This window comes from Podarcis tiliguerta (assembly GCF_965153285.1).
Source record: "Podarcis tiliguerta genome assembly, chromosome: 9".
Lineage (NCBI taxonomy): Eukaryota > Metazoa > Chordata > Lepidosauria > Squamata > Lacertidae > Podarcis > Podarcis tiliguerta.
This window is the reverse complement of record NC_139542.1, coordinates 59,191,620-59,203,957: the sequence shown is the minus strand read 5'-3', so window position 1 is coordinate 59,203,957 and position 12,338 is coordinate 59,191,620. Positions and strand designations below refer to the sequence as shown.

At 42.0% G+C, this 12,338-nt stretch overlaps 2 protein-coding genes and 1 long non-coding RNA gene across 10 annotated transcripts in view; 1 reads left to right on the top strand and 2 right to left on the bottom strand.

Annotated features, from left to right (window-relative positions):
* LOC310657423 overlaps positions 1-7,838 on the bottom strand; it is a 290,637-nt gene extending 282,799 nt beyond the window's left edge. Inside the window, exon 1 of the long non-coding RNA XR_014501770.1 lies at positions 7,299-7,838. This is a non-coding gene — a long non-coding RNA (uncharacterized lncRNA). The remainder of the gene's footprint in view (positions 1-7,298) is intronic.
* The window catches only part of WDR19 (WD repeat domain 19), a 37,871-nt gene extending 28,960 nt beyond the window's left edge, over positions 1-8,911 (top strand). For all 5 annotated transcript variants that reach the window (XM_083458008.1, XM_083458009.1, XM_083458010.1 and 2 more), the window contains 9 exons: positions 126-203; positions 1,921-2,017; positions 2,597-2,721; positions 3,023-3,104; positions 3,890-4,040; positions 4,992-5,115; positions 5,443-5,519; positions 7,848-7,969; positions 8,730-8,911. In XM_083458008.1, the coding sequence (XP_083314134.1) occupies positions 126-203; positions 1,921-2,017; positions 2,597-2,721; positions 3,023-3,104; positions 3,890-4,040; positions 4,992-5,115; positions 5,443-5,519; positions 7,848-7,959 (846 nt within the window). In that variant the 3' untranslated portion in view covers positions 7,960-7,969; positions 8,730-8,911. The remainder of the gene's footprint in view (positions 1-125; positions 204-1,920; positions 2,018-2,596; positions 2,722-3,022; positions 3,105-3,889; positions 4,041-4,991; positions 5,116-5,442; positions 5,520-7,847; positions 7,970-8,729) is intronic.
* A 136-nt stretch (positions 8,912-9,047) lies between these two features.
* Positions 9,048-12,338, bottom strand: part of RFC1 (replication factor C subunit 1) — a 40,871-nt gene continuing 37,580 nt past the window's right edge. For 3 of the 4 annotated variants that reach the window (XM_083458070.1, XM_083458071.1, XM_083458073.1), the window contains 2 exons: positions 12,091-12,267; positions 9,048-9,508 (listed from right to left, as the gene is read on the bottom strand). In XM_083458070.1, the coding sequence (XP_083314196.1) occupies positions 9,431-9,508; positions 12,091-12,267 (255 nt within the window). In that variant the 3' untranslated portion in view covers positions 9,048-9,430. Of the gene's footprint in view, positions 9,643-12,090; positions 12,268-12,338 lie in introns of all 4 variants that reach the window. The other variant, XM_083458072.1, reaches the window with a different exon arrangement.

The following is a 12,338-nucleotide window of genomic DNA, read 5'->3' as shown; positions in this document are numbered from 1 at the left end:
AATAACAGATTTGTAGGCCTGGGATACCAAATTTTTTGTGGCTTGACTGTATGTTGTTCGTTTCACATAAAAGAACCTTCCCTACAGTGTGTTGTGTTACTCCATTCACAATTTATTTTCAATAGGTAGGACAGGCGAAAGATGAAGCTTTGACCAATCAGCTTATAAATCACCTTATGGGCGAGAGTGATGGAATACCAAAGGTACTAAATTCCAAATATAGACCTATGTTTAATATAATTGTTCCTCTATTAGTTTGCTTTTTTAAAATTAAATGGCCTCTGGTCTAGATTTTCAAACTCAGACCCTATCTGCACTATACATTTAAAGCAGTACCATACCACTTTAAACAGTTATGGCTTCCCCAAAAGAGTCCTTGGCAGTGTAGTTATTACAGAATGCTGAGAGTTGTTAGTGGGCCACTATTCTCCATACAGAACTACAATTCCCAGAGCCCCTTGGGAAGAGAAATTGTTAAACGTCTTTGACAACTGGCAAACCTAGATTTGCCTTAATGTAATGGGTGTAGAGTGGCCCTAGTTTCAGGGTAGCAATTTACCTGTACGGACTGTTGCTTTTTTTGTCTGTTTCTGAGAGACTGACTGTGTCCATACTGCATTGGACCTGAGTATGACTCCTGAATTTTGCCTATAATCTGTGGTTCATTGGCAGAGAAATTGGAATAAAAGCCTAAGACAAGGAGGCAGAGGAAACCTGACAAATTGTATAAGAACTGAGCTGTGGATGTTCCTGGCAGTATGCCAAAAGCTAGTTTCCTTAAAAATATTTTCTGTGCTAAGACTGATGTTGGGTCTGGTTTTATTTTGCTGTGTGTTTGTCATCTCTGCACATTTCTTCCTCTTACATAAAATTGGGATGGGAAATGCTTTGGAACCAAATCCATTTTTAATAGTAGACATAGTTTTACCTTGTGTAATCATGCTCATTGCTTTATTTAACAAGTTTTATTTGGAATAGTTCTATTTTCTCATTTAAAACCTTTGTTCTTCTAACTGCTATACTGCATCTGCCATAGTCTCTTTCTGTGAGTAATTTTTTTTTTTACTTTAACCAATCATAGCTGCTATTTAACTTTTTGTTTTTAAAATAATTTATGAGGCTGCTTCCTTTAGTATATACACTTACTCAAGTGTAAGACCCATTGAACTCAATGCATAGGATTGTGCTGTAAAAGGACAAGACTCTATGCTTATTGTTTGCATCATTTGTGGAAAATGACTTGTAGCATTTCTGAACCCCTATCCCACAATGTTTTAGGATAATTTATAATGCTGGGGTTATGCTGGCTTAACTAGTTTTCAACCCAGAATACATTCACAGTATCTAAACTATTTCAATCAGTATTAGCTAGATAACAGAGGAATATTAACTAATGTATACTGTAATAACAGCATGCTACAGTGTTCTAATACCATTTATGGCTTAACTTGTCCAATTTAAACATAGCTGTTTGGCATAAACTGATTTGATTAAAAGAAACTGAAAATTCTTATTTTATGTTTGGAAACTTTAAAGACAAATGCTTATTTATTTTTTAAAAACTATTACTAAAAATGGGAGGGAAAGCTGTATTTTTAAAAAAGCTATCACTAAAATATTTTTTCAGCTGAGTTAATTCACTTGACTGATTTTATTGTGTATTGCAAAATAACACTTTAACCCTGTGGAAATGTTCAGATTTTATACATGTATGGGAAGCTGTTCAACAAACTAGCTCAGTAGTGTAAAAAATTTGTGGAACCAAGGCTTTCCATATGCACACAGAAAACCTGGGCAAACGAGGCTGTGCTTAAAGCTCAGCAGCTTCTCTGCAGTTCTGGCTGAAGTATGGCTAAGATGCATGTGTGGATAAATAGACACTGTCTTCTCTTACTCATCTGTTTCCTTGCTCTAATAAAGGAAGCCAAGTATCTGTTTCGGCTGTACATGGCACTAAAGCAATACCGAGAAGCTGCCCGGACGGCCATAATAATTGCCAGAGAAGAACAGTGTGCAGGTAAGACACTTATGCTTCCAGCGGTCTGCGACGTTTGTGCACTTCTGTTTTGTTTGGAGCAACAAATATGACAAACGACGAGAGCAGGAGGGTGAATGAAGGGGAAGGAGACAAGAGTGTGAAGCATCTTCAGTGCATTGCCTTTTCTCTGCAGAAGCGAGAACTGGCATGGGGTTGAGATTTGTACCTTGTCTCTCATTTTCTCCCTGGGCTTCAACATTTCTTACTGCTTGTGTTACCTGCCTGTAGGCCTCCAGGTGCTTTTGGACTACAGCTCCCATCAGCCCCAGCCAGCATGACCAATGGTCAGGGATGATGGGAGCTGTAGTCCAACAGCATCTGAAGAGCCACAGGTTTGCTGTCCCTGCTCTAGACATTGGTGGCTAGAGATGCAAATTGTTTTGGTGAGCATGATTTCACTAGACAAGTAGTGTCCGTGTAAGATGCCTTATATGCTGGCAGTTACTAATACAGTCTTGCTAAATGACTGTATGAAATGAAGAGAAGCTGGAATATAAGGGGCCACAGTATCCTTCTGAAACCTAATTAGTATTTTTTGTCATTTATTTATAAAAAAAGGGAACTACCGAAATGCCCATGATGTTCTCTTCAGTATGTATTCGGAGCTGAAAACCCAGAAAATCAAAATACCGTCTGAAATGGCTACAAACCTTATGATTCTGCACAGCTATATTTTAGTAAAGGTAAAACCTTGAAAATATTTATGGAAACTTGTGAAAAATGAAATGCATATTGCCCACCACTGCCTTTTCCTGATTTCCTTTTTCCTTTAAGTGGATTCCTGATCACTTTGGGAAAATGTGTCTAAGAAAAATGCTTCATTGTTTAGCTCCAAAGTTCTCAAATGGCCTCACACACTCTGTGTGTGTGAGTGTGTGTGTGTGTGTGAGAGAGAGAGAGAGAGAGAGAGCGCACCACATGGTTGGAAAGACCTTCAAGATTGCAACTGTTTAGCTTTGGGAATAACTCACATTTCTCTCTCAGATTCACGTTAAATGTGGCGACCATTTGAAGGGAGCACGTATGCTCATTCGTGTGGCCAACAACATCAGCAAATTTCCATCCCGTAAGTGTTAACTATACTGGGAAGTATAGTTCTCAACCTTGCATCCCCAGACTGATGGTTGGACTACAACTCCCATCAGCCCTGGTCACTGGTCCTGGTAGCTATAGAGATGATGGGAGTTCCCATGACATCTGGGGACCCAAGGTTGAGAACAGCTCCATTATGTAGACCAGCTGTTAATGGGGGCTATTACTTCCTCTTTGTGTCATATAATTGATCAGATGACCAGAGACGGGACGATTGGCTTCCCTGTCAGGGCACTGGATGGGCAGAAAGGCTAAACCTCTGCCAACTCCATCAATATGTCTACTTCAACTTTTCTTTTTGCTGCCACCATCACAATTGATGTGGTCTTGAGTGGGGAGCAGAAACCTTGCTTGGGGGCCTATACCAGACCGCCAGGCCAGGGGTTAACCATTGCTGCTTTAGGAATTACTCCCAGTTAGTGAATTGCCCAAGGGCATGTAACTGAAATTCAAGCATTGGTAGAGATGGTCCTGGAGCAAGTGGAACTTCAGTTTTACCCAACGAAACATTTCTTTCGTTCTTAGAATAATTGCATGAATTTACTAGAAATATACGCAGCTAATTGATGCCAGCTGTTGGGTGTCGTTGCTATTCCTATCCCTTCCCATGTGTTTTCTCTAAAATTCAGGAAAGTCAAATCAATTAGCGGCTCTCTGGAAATCCAGAAAGTTATAACTGGAAGCCAAAAATGAAGGACCATAGCCCAAGGCTTTCTATCGCCATTGGAAATAAAATTATTGCCATTGTTCTTCTTGTAGACATTGTGCCCATCCTGACTTCAACAGTCATTGAATGTCACAGAGCAGGACTGAAGAAGTCAGCATTTGGTTTTGCTGCAATGTTGATGAGACCAGAGTACCGTAATAAAATTGATCTGAAATACAAAAAGAAGATTGAAGCCATGGTTAGGTGAGTTGTCTCTGTGTAACTGAAGTTTGGAAATGCATTGATAAAAGTTGGCTTGAAAGCATTGTGGCAGTACTTGAAAACTGCAATTTGATGCACACTTACTTGGGAATAAGTCCTATGAAATGCAGTAGAACTTACTTTTAAGTAAATATGCATTGGTATTGGCTGTTAAGCAGAGTTATCCACAACCACAAATTTTAGTCTGTGCCCCAACCCTACAAGCAACACATGTAATAATATTACATGCAAAAGCAGGATCCAGGAGACATTTCAATTGTTTTGTTACGTATCAACCTGATTTATTTGAAGACAACACTCTAGAAAGGTTTGATGATGTTGCCAAACCACCATATGTGAAAATAAGTACCTTTGACTGTGCACCCCCTCCAACAAGTAGCGTTGACTTCTTTAGATATTTGCGGTAGCCTCACCTGTGTATAATGCCACCTATGCAGAAGTTTTAATAAGTATTTCCTGAGTTTTGCAGAAACCGATGTCAAAAATATATTTCATGAGTACTAGTGTTCCAGAGGCAGCTAATAGAGTCATTTACAGTAATAACTGTATTGCAAAGCCAATCTGCTGAATTGTCATCTGGTTGGAAGGATAAAGGCACTGTGGCTCTCCAGATGTTGCTGGGTTATTGGAGTTGTAGTCCAAGTTTAATCTTGGCTTCCTGCAGACTCTGGTTCTCATGCAACATAAAGCTAGCCTCTGGTTTGTTTCCTCTAGCCTGGCAAGGGAGCAGAGGAACAAGTTTGGAACTTTTGAGCTACATACATCAGCATGCTGCTTATTTGCATTAAGCATCTTTCATTACATTTATTCTCATTTATCATTAGCAGAGCTAAGCCTCTGTAAGCTAGGAACGCACTTCTGCTATCCTCGTAGATTAAAAAAACCTGACCGTCTTTGTTAAAATATCTTAATGGAATTTCTTTCTACTAACAGACGACCTGACACAGCCGAAGCGGAAGAGCCCACCACCCCATGTCCCTACTGTGAATTCTTGCTGCCTGAATGTGAGCTTCTCTGTCCTGGCTGTAAAAACAACCTCCCATACTGTATTGCCACAGTAAGTATCATTTGAATATAATAGACTACTCTTCAAGAAGGTCTGACTGTTCTTACCATAAATTTCTAATGCTGAAACTGAAAAATCCTATTATTTGAAACTGGTTCACACTATTTGTTTCCACTCTGCAAAATCTCAGAATTTTCTTGCTTTTTGAATGTTACTTTTAGATTTTGCACCCTTTGGTGCCCCCCCCCCCGCTACATCTCATTGGTTTAGAAACAAGTCACTTGCAGCATATGCACCCAGTGGCCTCTGTCCACTATAGGTGGATGCAGAGCAATTTGGAATATTTTCCACCAGGTTTAATCACCCTCTTCATTTTAGGGACGACATATGGTAAAAGATGACTGGACTGTGTGCCCCCACTGTGACTTCCCCGCCCTGTATTCAGCATTCAGAAAGTAAGTTGGAATCTTTTTCATCTTCCTTTAGGATATTACTTAAATGCCAGAGACGTTTACCATGATCCTCAAAGCAAACCAGACACTAGATCGATTCAATATATACATGAGATTTGCAGCCAATCATCTGTTAAGTACAGTGGTACCTCGGGTTACATACGCTTCAGGTTACAGACTCTCTTAACCCAGAAATATTGCTTCAGGTTAAGAACTTTGCTTCAGGATGAGAACAGAAATTGTGGTCCGGCGGCGCAGCAGGAGGCCCCATTAGCTAAAGTGGTACTTCAGGTTAAGAACAGTTTCAGGTTAAGAATGGACCTCCAGAACGAATTAAGTACTTAACCCGAGGTACCACTGTATATTTTGAATTAAAAATTGAACTTCAGCTTTCCTCACCTCTGAAACTCTTGGCCTTGCACACCTTGTTTGTACAACTGTGTACACTAGATTTCCCTTCAGCTAGGTGGCACCATAACCTATGCCATCCCTGCTTAGCCAAAGAAAATCTGCCCTTCAGATAAGGCACCAACCATACTTTTTCCTTTTCTGCTCAATTCTTTAAGCCAACATAAAGCACCATTACTTTCTCAAGGACCCCCCCTTTCCTTTCCTGGGCCCCTTTTTGCATAAGTCCTTCTGCCTGCCCTGCCCTTCTCTAGGATCACTGTATTCCAGCCAAATAGAGAGAGCTTGTCTGCCCTGCATCTCTGTGAACTTAGCCAATCAGTGCCAGAGGATCCATCACAAAACTCCATAGCACATTACAGTTAGGACTGAGTTGAAAGTGTTTGCTGTGTCTGTCTGCGAGTTCTTCATTAACATTACAATATGTATTGACTGGCTAGGATCATGTCCAAGAAGCATTCATTTCCTTTATTCTAAACTGGCTTTATTTGCCCTCAGTGAAGTCAGCATGTGGTCAAAATTTACTGCATACATAACTTTGTGGCATCCTAAATGATCCTTGGTTGGCTGGGATAACTCTAGGAAACGGGGCAAGGCTCTAGCCGTCTGCAGTGGAATGGGGAAAACAATGCATATAAACATATTTGAGAAGTTGCAAATTTGCACTTATGATGGGTTTGTGGGGAGAACATCTCAGCTTCCTGGCCAAGCACTTTTAATTCTGAAAATTGAAATGGATATTTAGTTAACACAACCCTAGGAATATTTCTGAACATTTAACTTGACTTGTACAACTAGTATTACAAGTTCTGGGGATCATCTGATAAAAGCAAACAGCCTTTTTTAGTGGCTGGGCTGGTCTCCCAGAGTATTCTGGACTTCATGTTAGGACATTGAGCTGACTCTAGGAGCAGTCCGTGTGTTCACTGCATTTTTGCGGTTCCTGATATTAAGAATCTACAGTGGTGCCCCGCAAGACGAATGCCTCGCAAGACGGAAAACCCGCTAGATGAAAGGGTTTCCCGTTTTTCAATGTGCTTCGCAGGACGAATTTCTCTATGGGCTTGCTTCGCAAGACGAAAATCTCTTGCGATTCTTGCGATTTTTTTTCCGCTCCCCACCCCCTTTTTCTAAGGCACTAAGCTGCTATTAGCCTTTTAGCAGCTAATCCACTAATCCCTTAAGCCTTTAATAGCCGCTAAACCGCTAATAGGGTTGCTTCGCAAGACGAAAAAACCGTTAGACGAAGAGACTCGCGGAACGGATTCTTTTCGTCTTGCGAGGCACCACTGTATTCCTGTTTGGCACATTCCAAGTGCTGAAACCTGACAACATGGGCAGCGATACTTTTTAAGGGTATGCAGCCTCATGTACCTTCAGAAGAAGAAGAAGAGTTTGGATTTGATATCCCGCCTTTCACTCCCTTTAAGGAGTCTCAAAGCGGCTAACAATCTCCTTTCCCTTCCTCCCCCACAACAAACACTCTGTGAGGTGAGTGGGGCTGAAAGACTTCAAAGAAGTGTGACTGACCCAAGGTCACCCAGCAGCTGCATGTGGAGGAGCGGAGACGCAAACCCGGTTCCCCAGATTACGAGACTACCGCTCTTAACCACTACACCACACTGGCTCTCAGCATCAACAAAGCAAAGAAAATCCCTTCCTCCATTGCCCCAAGGTGCCAAAATTATTCACCTGTAAGACCAGGCATAGGCAAACTCCAGCCCTCCAGATGTTTGGGACTACAATTCCCACCATCCCTAGCTAACAGGACGAGTGGTCAGGGATGATGGGAATTGTAGTCTCAAAACATCTGGAGGGCCGGAGTTTGCCTATGCCTGTGTAAGACAGACACAAACTATTTTGACCAGTATAAAATAATCAAAATGACAGGGCATGTTGTGAAAATGTGTCTTTCTTAAACAGCTTGTTACAGTATGAAAGCACATGTCCCATGTGTTCAGAAAAAGTTGAGATTATGAGCCTTAAGAAAACTGCTGACTGCACACCATACCTCAAGCCTGAAGTGGAGCAATGATTATAGTCAGGTAAGTGTTTCAACCTTGGGTCTCATTTCTAGAACTTCATAGCATCTTAAGGACTAAATTTTTATTTTGTTGGTGTCTGGTTTCTCTGGCAGTGATTAAGGGATGTGGTTCTTGTTCTGACTCCCTCATTGATGATCTATGTAATCACTGAGCCACCAAAATTAAAAAAAATGCAAATGTGGCATAGGTTTAAAATGGGTGCTCTGGGAAGTTAGGAATCCTAGGGCTCTACTTCTTTTCAACCATCAGGTTTTTGTTACTTCTGAAATGGCAGCAGCTGTGTTTCATATGGCACAGGACACCCAGGCAGGATGTTTTCAGATCTTTCTGCCAATGGCAGCTGGGTGAAAGGCTATGAACGTAGTAGTGCAGTGCTGTCTGCATCATGTTGATTTGGCGGGGAAGGAATGCAGAGAAACCCTCAAGAGCCATCAAAGAGGTGATGTGATTACAGAATCATAGCGCTGGGTTGCTAAGGGCATCTAGTCCAACACACTGCAGTACAGGAATCTCAGAAATTTAATGGAATATTGACTTTTAAATGCTAAACAAATTAGGTAGTTTGTGGTCGTATATAGCACTGAGGGGAATTTTATAGGAGAGTTTATTGAAATAATGTAGAAACATAAGTTTGCCACTTGTTCTCGTTTTCCCAGAATGTTGAATCTATGTAGTTGGCGACATTTCATGTTTTTAGCTACCAGACTGGTGTTCTCTAATACAAAATGTTCAGAGTTAGAACATCTGTGTTTATTTTCAGGAGATAGTGGCCAGCCAAATGCTGCAACGCTAGAGGATGCTTCAAAACTTTAAGCCCAGTTGGTACGGCTATGCTTGAAATTATTTCATAGTTTATCAGATCTGTGAAACTGTAAATATTTCTTTTATAGAAATTTTGTACTATGGCCTTTTTGGTTTACAATAAATTTTTAATGCTAAAAATTAGTCTTAAATCTATGTAGCTGGCAAGATTTCTTGATGATGGCAAGGGCAGAGTGGAAGTAGAGACAAATTTGATTATTTAGGCCAAGGCCTAAACCCCAGTCGGTGTAAGATACAAGAAGTAAAAAAAGAAAAATTGGTTAAAAAATATGAAATTAGTTTTATTGCAATTTTTAAACATTGCTGTGTTCTCAATGTACAAAGAGATCAATCTATATACTATATATATACAGGAATTGAAAACATAATAGCTATTTTTAAAAAGTATCAGCTTTGCACAGATGAAATATTGTAAATGCAACAAACAGGCCAGTGTTTATTTTTTCTAGATGTTGTTAACTAAGCCACTGCGCATACAAATCAGTAGACAGAGAATTGCATTTAGTCCTATTTATTCAGTATATTACATATTTGTATTTGTGTAGTGACGATAAAATGACTAAGCTTGTTTTATCAACACCTCCAGCATAAAGTAACAGTTGCATAGCTGGTTTGGAGCATTTGTCAGCACTGAACCATTTATTTAGACTTCTTCTTGGCTTTCCCCTTTTTAACATCTCCGTTCCTTTTTGGTTGTTTAGCAGTCTTGGTTGTCTTCTGCAGAAAAGAAAAATCAGGTTTTAAGTCAGATGGAAATTTTGGTCCGAAGGAATACATGCAAATTGCTTTTAAGGTCTCCAAACGCACTAGAGCTGGGTGATATGGTTTTCAGCATTGTGATATAGCAGCAGCTAAATGCTGCTATACCATAATGTCTGAAATGTATCCGGCTGCTTCTTCCTCTCCACCTTAGGGGAGGAAGAAGCAGCCAGCTACCGTATTTTTCGCACCATAGGACGCACTTTTCCCCTCCTAAAAAGCAAGGGAAAATGTGTGTGCGTCCTATGGAGCAAATGCAGGGGGGAGGCAGGTGGGAAAAGCCCCCAAGAGCTGCACACAAGCTCCGTGCGCTCTTGCAGGCTTTTCCACAGGAGGGAGAAGGGATTGACTGGCCGCATCAGTCCCTTCTCCCACCTCCCAGAAAAGCCAGGAGAAGCCGCAATCTCTTTAAAGGGGTTGTGCAGCTTCTGCGGGCTTTTGCGAGAGGTGAGGGAATTCCCCCACCTCCCAGGAAAGCCAGGAGAAGCCGTGCAGCCCTTTTAAAGTGTGTGCGGCTTCTGCGGGCTTTTGGGAGAGGTGAGGGAATCCCCCCACCTCCCAGTAAAGCCAGGAAAGCCCTGCGCAGCGTCTCCCAGCAAGGAAGAGGCTGCACGGGGCTAAAGGGGAAGCCAAAACAGCGAGTGGGATCCATTCCGCTCTCTGCCTTGGCTTCCTCCATAGCTGCGCGCAACCCCTCCGGCAAGGAGAGGCTGCACGGGGCTATGGATTCTTTAGCCCTGTGCAGTGTCTCCTGGCAAGGAGAGGTTGCGCTGGGCTAAAGAGGAAGCCAAAACAGGGAGCGGGATCCTTGCTGCCTTGGCTTGTGCCATAGCCCCGCTCAACCCTTCCGGCAGGGAGAGGTTGTGCGCAGCCTGTACGCTGCTCTTTGGGGCTGGGGGGGGGGCCTTCATTAAACTGCTCCACTGCAGAGCAGCTGAAAGAAGCTTCCTGCAGGTGAAACAGCAGCCCCTCCTGGGTCCCTCTGGTGTGGCAGAGGGCTCAGGAGCAGCAACTGTCTCACCTGCGATACACCACCGGATGAAGCAGCCATCATGGTCTGGCCCATGTATCAATATATCACCCAGGCCAAAAAAGCACACAACATTTCTTTTTTAAAAATACCACCCCTCCTTCCCAAGGGAAGCTGTAAGGAAAGAGAAAGTATGGAGGGTTAAGTTGACCAGAACAAATAAATAAAAGCATCTTTCCTGTAATACTTCCCTGCTCACACTTCTAAGTTCAGTGAACATTTAGAAAGGATGGGAATGAAAACCAAATGATTACAAGGAAAATTATACAGATGAAGAAAAATAACGTCACATTTTATACTTCATGCCAGAAAATCAGTAGTATTGAGGACAGTTTCTATTAAATTGCAAGGTTTCACAACTGCAACACTGTTAGCATGATAGAATAATGTATCATGGCAACATTTCTTCAGTAAGGAAAGGTGGCAAATGAAGACATCAACGTGCCAGTTTTCAGAGATGTTATAATACTAGTCTGCTTTCAGTAAGACAAACCACGATCCTCGTAGGTTTAGATGCACTGTAAACTATTACCCCTGGTTTACCATGTACAGTGGTGCCCCGCAAGACGAATGCCTCGCAAGACGGAAAACCCGCTAGACGAAAGGGTTTTCCGTTTTGGAGGTGCTTCGCAGGACGAATTTGCTATGGGCTTGCTTCGCAAGACGAAAATGCCTTGCGATTCCTGGGGTTTTTTTTTCCCTCCCAGCCTTTTTCCCAAGCCCCTAAGCCGCTTAACAGCTGATCTAAGCCGCTAATAGCCTTTTAGCAGCTAAGCCGCTAATCCCTTAAGCCTTTAATAGCCGCAATAGCGCTAATCCGCTAATGGGCTTGCTTCGCAAGACGAAAAAAACCGCAAGACGAAGAGACTCGCGGAACGGATTCTTTTCGTCTTGCGAGGCACCACTGTAATGCAAATAAGGCCACTACTACATTTACTCAGGGCTGGTTCCCTACAACATCTGCTTCCATGGGAAATGGAACATGTTCCCATGGAAATACACAGTGTGCAGTGGAACTGCATTCTATGTGTCTGTCGAGAAATGCAAAGGTCCAAGATAACTGTTATTTCCCATTTGCAAATTTCCCCTGAAAAGTCTGTATGGATTATTAATTTTCACATAACATCTTCCACACGTACACCTCCAGAGGATTAATTCCAAAAGCTCTTGTGGAAAGCAAACGTTCAAAGGCTACCCTCAGCTTCCAACATTATGAAAACATATGACAGTATCAGGCTCTAATTTATTTTCCGGCTATGAACAAGTCATCTGTTGCAAGCCAGTGTGTGGGGTTTGCTTTTTTTTTTACTAAGGATTTAAGAATCAAGGTGTCTGAACACTTTTGGCCCAAACTTCAAACCAATCACTTTACGGGTGTAAACAAGACTTAAGAACACACAATGGCAGATGACAGAAGCCTTGTGCAAATCAGTCTCTGGTTTTACTAAACCTTTAAAGATGGTTTGATTTTCCCTGGCATTTAACTGCCCTGTCAGCCAAAAAATGTTACCTTAATCATTGCATCATTTTCAATAGTGTCTTGCTCGTTCTCAGATGGGATTTCTTCAGCTTCCAGTTCTTCATCCACCGACGATCCTGCTCGTCGATTCGCCTTATGCACCACTTGCAGAGAATATGGCGTAAGGTGTACCTCTTTGTTATAGGCTCGTGTGAAGGCAGATTTAACCTGCACACAATAAAGGAAAGATCTGGAGTAAGGCGCTGAAGTTTCCCTGTGGCCACTTACAAGCTGTGAGC